The 17,077-nt window shown below is 39.9% G+C and overlaps 1 protein-coding gene across 1 annotated transcript in view; it reads right to left on the minus strand.

The window, feature by feature from the left end:
- Positions 1-911: 911 nt before the first annotated feature.
- LOC141519389 (uncharacterized) overlaps positions 912-17,077 on the minus strand; it is a 59,927-nt gene continuing 43,761 nt past the window's right edge. The window contains 6 exon segments of the mRNA XM_074231641.1: positions 912-5,007; positions 5,882-6,237; positions 11,309-11,399; positions 11,402-11,467; positions 11,470-11,577; positions 12,857-13,190. Coding sequence (XP_074087742.1) covers positions 4,757-5,007; positions 5,882-6,237; positions 11,309-11,399; positions 11,402-11,467; positions 11,470-11,577; positions 12,857-13,190 — 1,206 coding nt within the window. The 3' untranslated portion in view covers positions 912-4,756.

Genomic DNA, 17,077 nt, shown 5'->3' on the forward strand with positions numbered 1-17,077 from the left:
TCCATAGCCATATGAAAAAATGCTCTAAATCATTAATTATTAGAGAAATGCAAATTAAAGCTTCTCTGAGGTACCACCTCACACCTCTCACATTGGCCAGTATGACCAGGAAGGATAATGATCATTGTTGGAAGAGATGTGGGAAATCTGGGACACTATTACACTGTTGGTGAAGCTGTGAACTCATCCAACCCTTCTGGAGAGCTATTTGGAACCATGCCCAAAGGGCAACAAAAATGTGCATACCCTTTGACCCAGCAATACCACTACTGGGTCTATACCCTGAAGAGATGATGAAAAAGGGTAAAAACATTACTTGTACAAAAAGATTTATAGCAGCCCTGTTTGTGGTGGCAAAGAATTGGAAATCCAGTAAATGTCCTTCAATTGGGGAATGGCTTAGCAAACTGTGGTATATGTATGTCATGGAACACTATTGTTCTATTAGAAACCCAGGAGGGATGGGATTTCAGGGAAACCTGGAGGGATTTGCATGAACTGATACTGAGTGAGATGAGCAGAACCAGAAAAACACTGTACACCGTAACAGCAACATGGGAGTGATGTTCAACCTTGAAGGACTGGCTCCTTCCATCAGTGCAACAATCGGGAACAATTTTGGGCTGTCTGCAAAGAAGAGTACCATCTGTATCCAGATAAGGAGCTGTGGGGAGTTTGAACAAAGTGCAAGAACTATTCCCTTTAATTTAGAAAAAAACAGATATCTTATTGTCTGATCTTGTTACCTCTGAGAATTCTCTTCTCTTTTAGGATATGATTTCTCTCTCATCACACTCAATTTGGATCAAGGTATAACATGGAAACAAAGTAAAGACTGACAGAGTGCTATCTGTGGGGGGAGGGGGTGGGGGTGGGGGTGGGGGGAGGGAAGCAAGATTGGGGGAAAATTGTAAAACTCAAATAATATCTTTAATAAAAATAAATTAAAATAAAAAAAAAGAAAAGCCTGGAAAGGCTTACATGAACTGATGACAAGTGAAGTGATCAGAACCAGGAGTACATTGTATACAGTAGCAGCAATGTTGTGAGAAGATCAGCTACCATGGACTACATTCTTTTCAACAACACAGTGATCAAGGACAATTCCAAAAGTCCACATCTAATGAACTATGATGTCAGAATGCAGATTGAAGCAAACTATTTTGACTGTTTTTTGAATTTTGTGACATTTCATTTGTATTTTTTTTTTTTTTATTTAACAGCATGACTACTGTGGAATTTGTTTACCATGATTGCACAAGTATAACCATAAAAAATGCTTTCCATCTTGGAAAAGGAATGGTAGGGAAGGGGAACATTTTAAAACTCAAAATCTTTTTAAAAAACGAATGTGGGGGGGCAGCTAGGTGGCACAGTGGATAAAGCACCGGCCCTGGAGTCAGGAGTACCTGGGTTCAAATCCGGTCTCAGACACTTAATAATTACCTAGCTGTGTGGCCTTGGGCAAGCCTCTTAACCCCATTTGCCTTGCAAAATCCTAAAAAAATCCCACGAATGTGATGATTATTATGGAAATGTTTTGCTTGACTGCACACTGAATTGGTAACCTTCTCAATGAGGGGATGGGGTTTGAGGAGTAGAGAAGGGAAATTTTGAAATCCAAAGTTTTAAAAATGAATATTGAATGGGGATGATGATCAACCTTAATGACTTTGCTCCTTTTATCAGCACAATAATCAGGGACAATTTTAGGGTATTTGAGATGGAGAATATCATCTGTATCCAAAGAAAGAGCTGTGGAGTTTAAACAAAGACCAAAGACCTTCAATTAAAAAAAAGTTGTCTTATGTAAACATAATTTTCCTATCTCTTAAATTTTATTTTTTCCTCAAGGATATGATTTTTCTCTCAACACATTCTATTTTGATCAGTGTATATAGCATGGAAACAATGTAAAGATAATCAGACTGCCTTCTGTGGAGGGATGGGGAGAGGGAAGGGAGGTTGGGAAAAAAATTGTAAAATTCAAAACATTACAAAAAATGATAGGTAGAAACTACTATTGTATATAATTGAAAACAAAAAAGAATTTATAGTATAAATGAATGTTGGGGTGGCTAGGTGGCACAGTGGATAGAGCACTGGCCCTGGAGTCAGGAGTCCCTGAGTTCAGATCCAACCCCAGAAACACTTAATAACTGTCTAGCTATATAGCCTTGGGCAAGTCACTTAACCCAAATGCCTTGCCAAAAAAAAAACCCTAAAAAAATGAATGTTGAAAATTGCTTTTATGTATAATTGGTGAAATTAGTAAATAATAGAAAAAAAAGTGAATGCTTAAAAAGGATCTTTACATGTAATTGGAAAAAAAGAAAACATTATTTAGGAAAAATAAATTCATTAATTATGAAAAATTTCAACAAGTCCAAAGTAGAACCTATCACCTTTCCCCTTTCATACTGTTTGTAGAGCATTTTATTCACAGTTCCTCAAGCTCCTAACTGAGGAGTCATTCTGGATTCCTCACTCTCTCTTCTTTTCTTCATCCAAAGCCACATCCAATAAGGTGCCAAAAGCTATTGATTTCACATCTTCAGCATCTCTCCAATACCCTCCCTTCTCATCTCTGACACTGCCCCCACCCTGGTGCAGGTCCTCATCATCTCCTACCTGGATTATTGGAATAGTTGCTGGAGGGGTCTGACAGCTTTGAGTCTCTCCTCATTGCAATCCTTTTTGTTTTTTTAATAGGTTTTTGCAAGGCACTGGGGTTAAGTGGCTTGCCCAAGTCCACACAGCTAGGTCATAATTAAGTGTCTGAGGCCGGATCTGAACTCAGATACTCCTGACTCCAGGGCCAGTGCTCTATCCACTGCACCATCTAGCCGCCCCTGCACTCCTTTTTAAAATTAACCACCAAAGTGATTGTGTAAATCATTGGTCTTTCCCTGTCAGCTCCTATTCAGTAAATGCCAGTGGTTCGATTGCCTTGAGGAATACATACAAAATGCTCCATTTGCTCTAACTTAGCCAGTAGATCCACCTTTCAACCTTTTTATATCTTTCTGCCTACCATATATTCTCTGCAATGACACTGACTTCCTGGCCTCCATGCCTGGGCTCTCAGGATTCTGCCTAACTGTTCCCCCATGCCAGGAAAACTCTCTCTTCTCTGCTTTAACTGTTGACCTCTCTGGTTTCATGTGAGTCTCAACATAAATCTCATCTTTTATTGGAAGTCTTCTCCAACTCTCCTTATCCCAGGACCTTCCCTCTTTTCCCTATTTGCTTTTTATCACGTCCATAGCTTGCTTTGTCTATATTGGCTTGTGTGTTGTCTCCCCAATTAGACTGTAAGCTCCTTGTAGGCAGGGGTTCTCTTTTGCTTCTTTCTTCCTTTAGTTATTAGTACATGGCCTGGCATTCAGTAGGTGCTTAACAAATGTTTGTGCATTGATTGAGCCAGCTGGTGCAGTGGAGAGAATTCTGGACCAGAGTTGAGGAGAGCTGAGTTCCACTCTGGCCCCAGAAATTTCCTAACTCTGTGACCCTGCCTAAGTCCCTTAAAGATGCTTGCAGGCCTACTAGATCGGTATTCCGAAGAGATCACAAAAATGAGAAAATGACACCCAAGTAAAAGAATATTTATAGCAGTTCCTCTTGTGGTGGAAAAGATTTGGAAATTGAAGGGATGCCCATCAGTTGTTCCACATGAATGTGCTGGAATATAATTGTTCTATAAGAAATGACAAGCAGGTGGATTTCAGAAGAACCCAGGACATGAACTGGTGCGGAGTGAAGTGAGCAGAACCAGGAGAATGTTGTACACAGTAGCCGTGACAGTGTGAGATGATCAACTTAAGTCTTAGCTCTTCTCAGCAACATAGTGACCAAAGACAATGACAAAGGCCTCCAATGGAAAACACCGTCCCCATCCAGAGAAAGAACCATGAAATCTGAATGCAGATCAAAGAAAACTATTCTCACCTTTATAAATTTTTTATTTTGCTTTTTACTTCTTTTTTTCCTAATATGACTCTTCTTTCACATGGTGACTAATATAGGAATATGTGTAACAGAAATGAACATAAATAATCTATAACAGATTACTTGCCACACTGAGGTGGGGGGATGAAAAGGTAGAAGGAGAAAGTTTGGCAGAAATGAATGTTCAAAATGGTCTTTACATATAATTAGAAAAATATATTTCAAAAAGGAAAGAAAAAAAGGTAAACAAAATTCAAAAAAATTCAGAATCAAAACAGAACTGTTTACCTCACTGTTTTCCTGATCTAGAGAAGGAAATAGGCAAGTCATACCCCAAGAAGCACCCAAGTGGGGCTAGGAAGAATCAGACACAGCTAAATAACAATAAGGAATATATGAGCAGGCCTTTGGAGACCGAATCTCTTTGGAGCCTCCTAGAGGACCACTAGGATGGATTATACAATATCCTGATCCACATGTTAGAGAATGAAGGAAAGTGGCTTCTGGAAGCTGAGCACCTGTGTTGGAATCCCTTCTTTCATGTTTGCCCCTTGTTGGATCTTGGACTCATCCCAGAAATCCTTGGCCTCAGTTTGTACTATATAGGCTCTTAGATACTTGAAGGAGATTGACACATTCCTCTCCTGGGTCTTCTCTTCTTCAGGCTAAACATGCTTGGTTTCTTTAAAAGTTATACTAAATGAATGAGAAATTCTTCATCAAACACTTTGACAAGGGTGCTACTCACTGAGAATAAAACTTTACAAAACAAGGAAGACTCTTGCCTTCCCTTCAGGAGTTTATATTATCATCTGGGTTCTACTCTTGGGTTCAGGTGACAGTCCCTGCGTGTTTTTTGGATGGGGGGTTGGTAGACACTGTATGATTGGCTTTTTTTCCAGAGTAACAGTGACTGATTGAACAGTTTTTTCAGGTCATGATGAAGTGCATAAATAATCCTCTTAATGTCCACCCAGGAAATGGAAAGCTTACGAACCAGCCGCTTCCAATCCTGATGAATGTGGTGACAAAGCATCTGAAATGTGTCCTTCAGCCAGGCTGCAAAATAAAAGAACCACATCCATGAGTAAGGCCTTGAAGACAGAAAAGGCTATAAAACCAGTGTCTAGGGGGTACTATTGACAATCCTCTAAACATTGCAAAAAGCTGTGGACTCAATGAATTCTTGCTTTACCTAATCATGTTATGATCCCTCCCTCCCTTTTTCTTTCCTTTCTTCACTTCCTTCCTCTCTCAGTCCTTTCGTCTTTATTTTTATCCTCCATTCTTCCTTGTTTCTTTCCTTCCTTTCCCACTCCTTGCCTCTCTTATCCTTTCCTATTGTCTGCCATTTTTCTTTCTTCTTCCCTCCTTTGTTTTCTGTTTTTCTTCTCTCACTCTCATTTATCTATCTATCCTTCCTTCTTTTGTTCCTTCCCTCCTTCCTTCCTTTCTTTTCTCCTTTCCTTCCTTCAATCACTCCCATCCCTCCCTTCATTGCTCCCTCAATCTCTCCCATCCTTCCTTTCCTCCCTCCCTTCATTCCTTCCTTCTCTCCTATCATTCCCTTCTTTGCTCCTTCCTTTCTTCCCTTCCTCTTCCTTTTTTCTTTCATTCTTTCCTTCCTTTCTTCCCTCCCTCTTCCTTTTTTCTTTCATAGAATAGCCAGACGTAGCAGAAATCCCCAAAGTACTTGCCTAATGTTCTCATTTGGATGAGAAGACCCAGAGAGGAAGGGACTTATTCCAAGTCCCAGGATTCAAACTCAGAGCTTCTGACTCCAAATCCAGAGGGCTTTCTACCACAGGATGCTGCCTCTTGGACACCTGCATCCTGATGCTACAAGAGGCTGGTGCTGCCTTCTTAGATGTGACCCCTCATTTGTCCTCCAAATGCATGAAGTCATCCCCAAAGCTGGTGGCAGATGTCCTACCTGCCAGTTTCTGATCCAGTAGCTCCTCAGGACCAGGCTTATTTTCCATCCAAGTGGCCAACTCCTGGAGCAGATCTTCCCTCTTTAGGCTTTGGAGCATTGAGGTCAGGAAAGTAGTGTTGCTCACAGAGAGTAAATTCTGCTGCATCAGACATGAGAAGAGTTCAATGCCTTGTTCAATCTCTTTGAGTTGCTTCTTCCCAATTTTCATCTTGCAAAGGAATTTCATGTTTTCCAGTTCCTGCCTTGAGAGGTTGGAGGAGATGTGGTGCAGCACTGCAAGGAATGAGTCCTCTTTCTCCATGGTCCTTGGAGTGAAGGAATGATTCAGCAGCTGGAATAGAAGGATTCCGGAAGTTCAGAGCAAGAAGGGACCTCTAGGTGAAGTCAGACCTCAACAAGCATCCCCTCAAGAACAACAATGCCAATCAAAGGTTGTCCAGCCCTTCATTGACATCCTACAGTCAAAGGAGGACACATCCTCTTCACAAATTTTCCATCCCTTTGGGGTTCTGTGGTCACTGGAAAGTGTTTCCTGATAACTAGCCTCAACTGGCCTCTTTTCACCTCTCCCTCATGGAACCTGGTTCTGTCTTCTGGGACCCAAGGGAAAAAGGCAAATCATTTTTTTTCATCCCTTTATCTACCTAAGATTTAAATCATAACTTTTTAATCAGTGTCATCTTCTTATCACTCCCTCAGTTCCTTGACTTACTGATGATCTCTTTGTCTCCAAACCCAAAGGGCTTTTCTCTAGCCTCTATCTCAGACCTCTCTGCAGGCTTTGGCCTTAGTGATTACTCTCTCCTTCTTGAACCTGTCTTCTCTCTAGACTTTGGGGACATTCCCCTTTCTCCTGGTTCTACTTCTACCTCTCAGATTTCTTCTCTATCCCCTTTGCTGGCTTCTTCTCCAGATCACACCCTTTATGTGAATCTGTCCCTGTGTTCTCTGACCTGGCTCTCTAGTTTCCTCCCTTTCTACTCTTTTTCTGGTGATCTCATCAACTCCCAAGGATTTAATGACCATCTCTATGCTGACAATTCGCAAGTTGACCTCTCATGCCTCAGATTCTCTGCTAACTTTTAATTCCTCATCTCTAAAAACCATTCAGCCATTTTATAAGGGATATCCAGTCAGCATCTTAAATTTGTTATGTAAAGTAAGAAAACATAAAATATTTGTGAGTCTAATTGCTAAGACAAATGCAGGAAATATTTGAGGAAAATTGGAAAACACTTTTTACACAGATAAATTCAGAGCCAAACAACAGGAAAAATATTAATTGTTTGAGTTAGTTTGAATTAATACAATAGAAATTACAATTCTACTTCAATTAATTTGCTTATTCAATGACACAGCAATCAAACTACCAAAAATTATTTTATAGAGGTAGGAAAAAATACCACAATTCATCTGGAAGAACAGAAAGTCAAGGATATCATGGAGATTAATGACAATAATGCAAAGCTGTCATAAACATATTGAAGCCACTCATAGAAATTATAATGCAGGTGTAATAAAAAAAAGTGGTCCTGGTAAAGAAATGGAGAGGTGGATCAGTAATGCAGCAGGTTATAGTAATAGATTAGATTAGAAGACACAGTCGTAAAGAGCTATCCTAATCTACTGTTTGATAAACACAATCGAATTTCAGGCAGAAAGAACTCAATATTTGACAAAACACTGGAAAAGAATATGGCAGAGGGACAACTAGGTGGCACAGAGGAGAGAGCCTTGGAGTCAGGAGGACTTGAGTTCAAATCTGACCTCAGACGCTTAATAATTACTTACTTGTGTGACTCTGGACAAGTCACGTAATCCCACTGCCCTAAATAAATAAAATTTAAAAAGGAAGAGAATATGGCAGAAACTACCTATAGACCAACATCTCAGACCATATACCAAAATAAGGTCAATGGGTACATGATTCAGCCATAAAGGGAAGCCTGATCCTATTAGCAGAAAAAAAGATTCATGCACCTGTCAGATCTAAGGAGAAGGGAAATAGGAGGAAGGAACAACTAGGGAGCATTGTGAATGGCAAAAGTGGATAATTTTGATTATATTAAATTGAAAAGGTTTTGCATAAGCAAAAGCAATGCATCCATGAGGACGAAGAAAGCAGAGAGAAGAGAAGCAATTTTTATAGCCAATGTTTCTGAGAAAGGCCTCATTTCTCCACTATATAGAGAACTGAGTCAAATTTGTAAGAATACAATTCATGTTCCAAGAGATCAATGATCAAAGTATATGAATAGGCAATATTCAGGTAATGAAATTAAAGGCAATCTCTAGCCCATATGAAAAAATGGTCTAAATCACTATTAATTAGAAAAATGCAAATTAGAACACCTCTGAGGTACAGTCCACAATACTCAGATTGATTAATATGACAGAAAAGGGATATGATAAATTTGGAAGATGTGGAAAAATGGGGACATTAATGCATTGTAAGCTAAGCATTCTAAAGAGCAAGTTGGAACCCTGCCCAAAAGGTAATCACACTACACTGTTTCATCCAGCAATTTCATTATTAGATCTGTATCCCAAAAAGGTCACAATATAAGAAAAGGATCTACTTATACAAAAATATTTATAGCAGATGTGTTAGTATTGTCAAAGAACTGCAAATTGAATGAAGGCCCAGTTAAGGAATGGCTATTCAAGTTAAATATCATTGTGATGCAATACTATTGTGCTAAATGAAATGATGAGCAGGTAGAATTCAGAAAGGTCTGGAAAGACTTACATGAACTGATGACAAGTGAAGTGATCAGAACCAGGAGTACATTGTGTACAGTAGCAGTAATATTTGGAGTGATCAACTATTATTGACTAAATTCTTTTCAGCAACACAGTGATCAAAGACAATTCCAAAAGTCCATGGTGCACAATGTCATCCACACTGAAAAGAACTATGAAGTCAGAATGTAGATTGAAGCAGACTATTTTTTGTTTTTTTGTTTTTTGCAAGGCAATGGGGTTAAGTGACTTGCTCAAGGGCACACAGCTAGGTAATTATTAAGTGTCTGAGGTCACATTTGAACTCAGGTCCTCCTGACTCCAGGGCCAGTGCTCTATCCACTGCACCATCTAGCCACCCCTGCACTCCTTTTTAAAATTAACCACCAAAGTGATTGTGTAAATCATTGGTCTTTCCCTGTCAGCTCCTATTCAGTAAATGCCAGTGGTTCGATTGCCTTGAGGAATACATACAAAATGCTCCATTTGCTCTAACTTAGCCAGTAGATCCACCTTTCAACCTTTTTATATCTTTCTGCCTACCATATATTCTCTGCAATGACACTGACTTCCTGGCCTCCATGCCTGGGCTCTCAGGATTCTGCCTAACTGTTCCCCCATGCCAGGAAAACTCTCTCTTCTCTGCTTTAACTGTTGACCTATTTGGTTTCATGTGAGTCTCAACATAAATCTCATCTTTTATTGGAAGTCTTCTCCAACTCTCCTTATCCCAGGACCTTCCCTCTTTTCCCTATTTGCTTTTTATCATGTCCATAGCTTGCTTTGTCTATATTGGCTTGTGTGTTGTCTCCCCAATTAGACTGTAAGCTCCTTGTAGGCAGGGGTTCTCTTTTGCTTCTTTCTTCCTTTAGTTATTAGTACATGGCCTGGCATTCAGTAGGTGCTTAACAAATATTTGTGCATTGATTGAGCCAGCTGGTGCAGTGGAGAAAATTCTGTACCAGAGTTGAGGAGAGTTGAGTTCCACTCTGGCCCCAGAAATTTCCTAACTCTGTGAGCCTCCCTAAGTCCCTTAAAGATGCTCGCATGCCTACTAGATCGGTATTCCAAAGAGATCACAAAAATGAGAAAATGATACCCAAGTACAAGAATATTTATAGCAGTTTCTCTTGTGGTGGAAAAGATTTGGAAATTGAAGGGATGCCCATCAGTTGTTCCACATGAATGTGTTGGAATATACTTGTTCTATAAGTAATGACAAGCAGGGGTGGGCGGATAGGTGGCATAGTGAATAAAGCACCGGCCTTGGAGTCAGGAAGACCTCAGTTCAAATCTGGCCTCAGACACTTCATAATGACCTAGCTGTGTGGCCTTGGGCAAGCCACTTAACCCCATTTGCCTTGCAAAAAAACCCCTAAAAAAAATGACAAGCAGGTGGATTTCAGAAGAACCTGGGACATGAACTGATGCGGAGTGAAGTGAGCAGAACCAGGAGAATGTTGTACACAGTAGCAGTGACAGTGTGAGATGATCAACTGTCTTAGCTCTTCTCAGCAACATAGTGACCAAAGACAATGACAAAGGCCTCCAATGGAAAACGCCATCCCCATCCAGAGAAAGAACCATGAAATCTGAATGCTGATCAAAGAAAACTAGTCTCACCTTTATAAATCATTTTTTTACTTTGCTTTTTACTTCTTTTTTTCTAATATGACTCTTTCACATGGTGACTAATACAGGAATATGTGTAACAGAAATGAAACTGTATAATCTATAATAGATTACTTGCTACCCTGAGGTGGGGGGATCAAAAGGTAGAAGGAGAAAGTTTGGCAGAAATGAATGTTCAAAGTTATCTTTACACATAATTAGAAAAATGAATTTTAAAAAAAGAAAGGAAAAAAGATAAACCCAATAAAACAAATAACCCCAATAAAACAAAACCATACCTGTTTGCCTCAGTATTTTCCTCACCTATTAAAGAAATTGAAGAAGGAAATTGGCAAGTCTACCCCAAGAAACCCCCAGTGGGGTCAGGTAGAATCATGCACAGCTAAATAACAATAACAGATGTATGAGCAGTTCTTTGCAGATTGAATCTCTTTGGAGCCTCCATCTGATCAGTAGGATGGAAAACCCAATATTCTGATCCACATTAGAGGAATGAAAGAAACTGACTTCTGGAAGCTGAGGACCTGTTTTGGACTCTCTTCTTACATGTTTGGTCCTTGTGTGACCTTGGGGTCATCCCAGAATTCCCTGGCCTCAGTTTAGACTAGGCAGATTCTCAGATCCATGAAGGAAGCTGATACATTCCTCTCTTGAGACTTTTTCTTGTTAAACACCCAAAGTTTCTTTAAAAGTTATATTGAATGAATGAAAAATTCTTCATCAAACATGTGTGTCAAGTACCATCTTTCTACTTGCCTTGCCTTCAGGAGTTTGTGTTCTTATCTGATTGGCTATTGGTTCACCTGGGCTTTTGGGGGCATTATATCATGGATTTGTTTAATGGTGGTGGAATTAGAGAGAAGTCAGGGGAGCTGGCAGGAAGATGGGGAGAGCAGTATGGTGAGTCTAGTCTGTCTTTGATTTTTTCAGGAGACTCCCAGGAGACAAAGTCCTGGAGTTTCAGCCCCTCATTGTACAGATGAATCTCAATGAAAATATTTAGCTCAGAAAAATGGTTTGTGAGTGGTTGTACAGTCTTCTCAACACCACCGATGGGGGCCTCTATAGAGGTGCATTGCCTCCAGCTTTTCTATTGTAGGGTTCAGGGGCCAGCCCCTAAGTGCTTTTTGGATGGTGGAATGGTGGCCACTTTATCACTGGATTTTTTCCAGAGTAATGGGGACTGGTTGAATTGTTCTTTCAGGTCACGAAGATAGGATAATCAATGTCCACCCAGGAAATGCCAAGCTTACGAACCAGCTGCTTCCAATCCCGATGCGTGTGGTGACAAAGCATCTGGAATGTGACCTCCAGTTGGGCTGCAGAATAAAAGAACCAGATCCATGTATAAGGCCTTGAAGACAGAGCAGTTTATGAAGCCAGTGTCTAATAAGTACTGCTGACAATCTTCTAAACATCACTGGACATCCCAAATGACTGTGGCCTCAATGCATTCTCTCTTCACCTAAACATGTTAGAATCTCTCCCTCCCTTTTACGTTCACTTCTTCACTTTCTTCCTCTTTCCTTCTTTATTTTTATCCTTCATCCTTCCTATTTTCTTTCCTCCCTTTTCTGGTCCCTGACTCTCCCACTTCCTTGTTTTTTGTCACCTTTTTCCCTTGTTCCTTCTCTCCTATTCTTCCATACTTTCTTCCCTTCCTTCCCTCCCTCACTTTCTATTTTTCTTCTCTCTCATCCTTCATTACTTCCTTCCTGCCCTTCCTCCCTTTCTTCCTTCAATCACTCCCGTCCCTCCCTTCCTTGCTCCCTCAATCTTCCATCCTTCCTTTCCTCCCTCCCTTCATTCCTTCCTTCTCTCCTATCATTCCCTTCTTTGCTCCTTCCTTTCTTCCTTCCCTCTTTTCCTTTTTCCTTTCATTCTTTCCTTCTTTTCTCCCTCTTTCCTTTGCTATTGATCACACCATCATTCTTCCAGCTACTGTTACTATTATTGATTCCTCATTTTAGCTCTCAAGTCCCATATACAATCAGTTTTCTGTTCTTGTTAATTTTACCAAACAGTTCTTCCACTGTCCCTTCTCTGGAAAGACACACCTTATGTTTCACTTCTTGACCCCATTTATAAGATCCAAAAGTCTCCAGGGATCTACCGCCTCATCTGGGTGACATCACAAGTAATACATCAAGCCTGGTCATTTTGAGATTTTTTTTCCTGTATCTTTAGGAGAGAGTGGGGTATATAGTCATTGGGTCTTAGGTCTGTTCATGGTGCTAGCTTCCTAGACATCCTTAGGGATGGACACAAGCTGCAGGGAGGGAGTCAGACACCTTTGGATCTAGGACCAGGCCAGGACTTAGAATACACAAAGGAATAGTTGGAACTGGCAGAAATCCCCCAAAGTACTTGCCTAATGGTCTTATTTGGATGAGAGGACCCAGAAAGGAAGGGACTTGCTCCAGGTCCCAGGATTCAAAGTCAGAGTTTCTGACTTCAGATTTCCAGCACAGGATGCTGTCTCTCGGACACTTGCATCCTGATGCTACAAGAGGCTGGTGCTGCTTTCTTAGATGTGACCCCTAATTTGTCCCCCAAATGCAATGAAGTTATCCCCAAAGTTGGTGGCAGATGTCCTACCTGCCAGTTTCTGATCCAGTAGCTCCCTAGGACCAGGCTTATTTTCCATCCAAGTGGCCAACTCCTGGAGCAGATCTTCCCTCTTTAGGCTTTGGAGTATTGAGGTCAGGAAAATAGTGTTGCTCACAGAGAGTAAATTCTGCTGCATCAGACATGAGAAGAGCTCAATGCCTTGTTCAATCTCTTTGAGTTGCTTCTTCCCAATTTTCATCTTGCAAAGGAATTTCATGTTTTCCAGTTCCTGCCTTGAGAGATTGGAGGAGATGTGGTGCAGCACTGCAAGGAATGAGTCATCTTTCTCCATGGCCCTTGGAGTGAAGGAATGATTCAGCAGCTGGAATAGAAGGATTCAGGAAGTTCAGAGCACGAAGGGGTCTCCAGACCTCAACAAGTATCCCCTCAACACTGCTAAACAATGGTGGCTCCAAGTCTGCCTGACACCCTTCTACCAGGGGGGATCCCATCACCATCCAAGGCTGTCCATGCCTGTTGGGAAGTGTTTCCTGATAGCTAACCTTAATTGGCCTCTTTGCCCCTCTCCCTCAAGGGACCTGCTCTATCTTGAGATCCCAGGGAACAAGGCAAATCATTTTTTTCAACCCTTTAGATATCAAAGACTTAAATCATAGCCCTTTAATTAGTCTTCTTATCACTCCCTCTCAGTTCCTTGACTGGCCCTCATCAGAGCAGTTCCTAATGATCTCTTTGTCTCTAAATCCAAAGGGCTTCTCTCTAGCCTGTCTCTTAGAGCTCTCTGCAGGTTTTGACCCTGGTGATCACACTGTCTTTCTCCATCCTCTTCTCTAGGCCTTTGGGACATTCCCCTCTCTCCTCTTTCTACTCCTCCCTCTCAGACTTCTCTGTCTCCTTTGCTGGATCCTTCTCCAGAACACACCCTCTAAGTGTGTCTCCCTCTGTAGTTTTCTTGCCTTATACTTTTTTCTGGTGATGTCATCAACCTTCAAGGATTCAATGATCATCTCTCTGCTGATTATTCTCAAATTGATCTCTCTCATGCCTCACATTCTGTGCTGACTTTTAATTTCTCATATTTGAACGTTTTTCAGATATTTTGAACTGGATGTCCAGTGAACTTCCTAAATTAAATATGTAAGGAAATATAAAATATCTGTGGATCTACTTGTCAAGACAAACTCAGGAAATATCTGAAGAAATTAGAAAACATTTTTCACACAAATGAAATCAGACCCAAACAATGAGGAAAAATATCACTTGCTCGCGACTAGACTGAGTGAATAAGATAAAAATGAGAAATCTATTTCAATGTATTCACTTATGCAATCCCATAACAATCAAACTACCAAAAATTATATTATAGAGTTAGAGAAAATTATCAAAATTCATCAAGAAGCAGGTGGCTAGGTGGTGCAGTAGATAGAACACCAGCCCTGGAATCAGGAGGACCTGAGTTCAAATTCGACCGCAGGCATTTAATAATTACCTAGCTGTGTGGCCTTTGGCAAGTCACTTAACCCCCATTGCCTTGCAAAATAAAGGTTAAAAAATTTCATCAGGAAGAACAGAAGTTCAAGGTTGTCAAGGCAATTAATGAAAATAAATGCAAAGCAAGGTGACCTTGTCATAACAGATCTAAAACTACTCATAAAAAATTAAAATTCAACCATCATCAAAAAGATGTAGTCCTGTCCAAGAAATAGGGCAGCAGATCAATGGTTAGGTTCTTATGACATAGTAGTAAAGGTCTAGCATAATCTACTGTTTAATAAATCCAAGGATTCCAGATAAGAATTCACTATTTGACAAAACCTGCTGGGAAATCTGGAAAATAGTATGGCAGAAACTAGCTACAGACAAACATCTTAAACCATATACCCAGATAAGGTCAAAATGGGCAGAGGATTTAAGTCATAAAAGGGGCTATAAGCCAATGAGGAGAGCAAAGAATGGTTTACCTGTCAGCTCTATGGAGAAGGAAAGACTTTAGGAACAAATAAGAGATAAAGAGCATCATGAGTGGTAAAAATGCTTAATTTTGGTAAAATTAAATTGAAGAAATTTTGCATATGTAAAAGCAATGTGTCAGTGAGGAGAGAAGCAGAAATATAGGAAACAATTTTAATAGCTTGTGTTTCTAAGAAAGGTCTTCTTTTTGCAAATATATATATATATATATATATGTATATATATATATACATATATATATATAAAGAGAGAGAGAACAGAATCCAATGTTTAGAATATAAATTATTTTCTAATTGATCAATGGTCAAAGGATATGAACAGACAATTTTCAGACAAAGAAATTAAAGCAATTAATAGTCAAATGACAAAATGCTCTAAATCACTACTGATTAAAGGAATGCAGATCCAAAGAAGTTTGATTTTACCACCTTATACCTCCCAGATTGGCTAATATGACAGAAAAGAAAAATGATAAATGTTGGAGAAGAGGTGGGAAAATTGGGACATTAAAGCATTGGAAGAATTCTGAACTGATCTAACCATTCCGGAGAGCAGAAAGGCAATCAAGCTGTGCATATCTTTAGATTCAGCAATATCACTACTAGATCTGCACCCCAAAAGGATCATGATGAAAGAAAAGGACTTACTCAAAGGCAGCTATATTAGTGGTGGCAAAGAATTGCAAATTGAGGGAAAGCCCATCAGTTAGAAAATGGCTAAACAAGCTACATATGATTGTGATGCCATACTATTGTGCTATAAGATATGCTGAGCAGGCAGAATTCAGAAAATCCTGGAAAGATTTACATGAAGTGAGGCTAAATAAAGTGATCAGAACCAGGAGAGCATTGTATACAGCAATGTTGTGACATGATCATCTTTTATCGACCAAATTCTTTTCAGCAATGCAGTGATCAAACACAATTCCAAAGACCATCCACATCCAAAGAACTATGGAGTCAGAATGCAGGGTGAAACATACTATTTTGTTTTCTTTTTTGTTTTTTGTGGCTTTTTCCTTTTTGTTCTGTTTCTTCTTCAACAACATAATTCCTGTGGATATATGTTTGCCGTGATTTTACATATGCAACCATATAAAATTGCATGCCATCTTTGAGAAGGGGATAAGAGGGAAGGGGAACATTTTGTAACTCAAAATCTTTTTAAAAAATAAATGTGATTATTATGGAAATGTTTTGCTTGACTGTACACTTTTAACCTCTATTGAACTGGGAGCTTTTCAATAAGGGGAGGGAAGTTTGGAGAATAGAGGATGGAGATTTTGAAACCCAAAGATTTAAAAATGAATATATAATTGATGAAATATGAAATACTAAATAGAAAAAAAATGAATGTCAAAAATGATTTTTATATATAATTGTAAAAGATAAGACTAATTTGCTAAAAACATGCTAGTTAATTAAAAATAGTTCAACAAGTCAAAAGCAGAACCCATCGGGGCAGTTAGGTGGTGCAGTGGATAGAACACCAGCTTTGGAGTCAGGAGTACCTGAATTCAAATCTGGCCTCAGACACTTAATAATTACCCAGCCATGTGGCCTTGGGCAAGCCACTTGACCCCATTTCCTTGAAAAATCTAAAAAAAATAATAGAACCCATCATCTTTACCCTCTCCTAACTTTCCTGGAGGGTACCACCTTCCTGCTCAGGCTCCCAATGGAGGAGTTATCTTGGACTCCTCACTCTCTTATATCTTTCCCCTACCCAATCTCTACATCCAATAAGGTGTCAAGACCCGCTGATTTCATGTCTTCAGCATCTCTCCAATACTCCTCCTTCTCACCTCCAACACTACCCCCACCCCAACATCTCACACTTGGACCATTGCAATAGTTGCTGGGGTGGTCTGCTTTGCCTCCAGTCTCTCCCTGTGCTTCATTTTTCCATTAGTCATTAATGGGATTGTGTACATCACCTGTCTAACTATGTCAGGCCCTACTCAATAAATTCCAGTGGCTCCTATTGTGTGCAGGAGGTCAATGCAAAATGCTTTTTATGATGCCCATAGCTTGCTTGGCAATAATTGTTTGCATGTAGTGTCCCCCATTAGACTGTAAGTTCCTTGTAGGCAGGAATTGTCTTTTGTCACTTTTCGTATGCTTGGATATTATTAGCACATGGCTTGGCATACAGTAGGTGATTAACAAATGTTTGTGGATTGATTGAGTTAACTGGTAGAGTGAGAGAGTTCTGGGTCACAAATGAAAGAGCTGAGTTCACTCTGGCCTCAGAAACTCCCTAGCTGTATGAACCTAC

The sequence above is a fragment of the Macrotis lagotis genome, chromosome 3 (genome assembly GCF_037893015.1).
Source record: "Macrotis lagotis isolate mMagLag1 chromosome 3, bilby.v1.9.chrom.fasta, whole genome shotgun sequence".
NCBI lineage: Eukaryota > Metazoa > Chordata > Mammalia > Peramelemorphia > Peramelidae > Macrotis > Macrotis lagotis.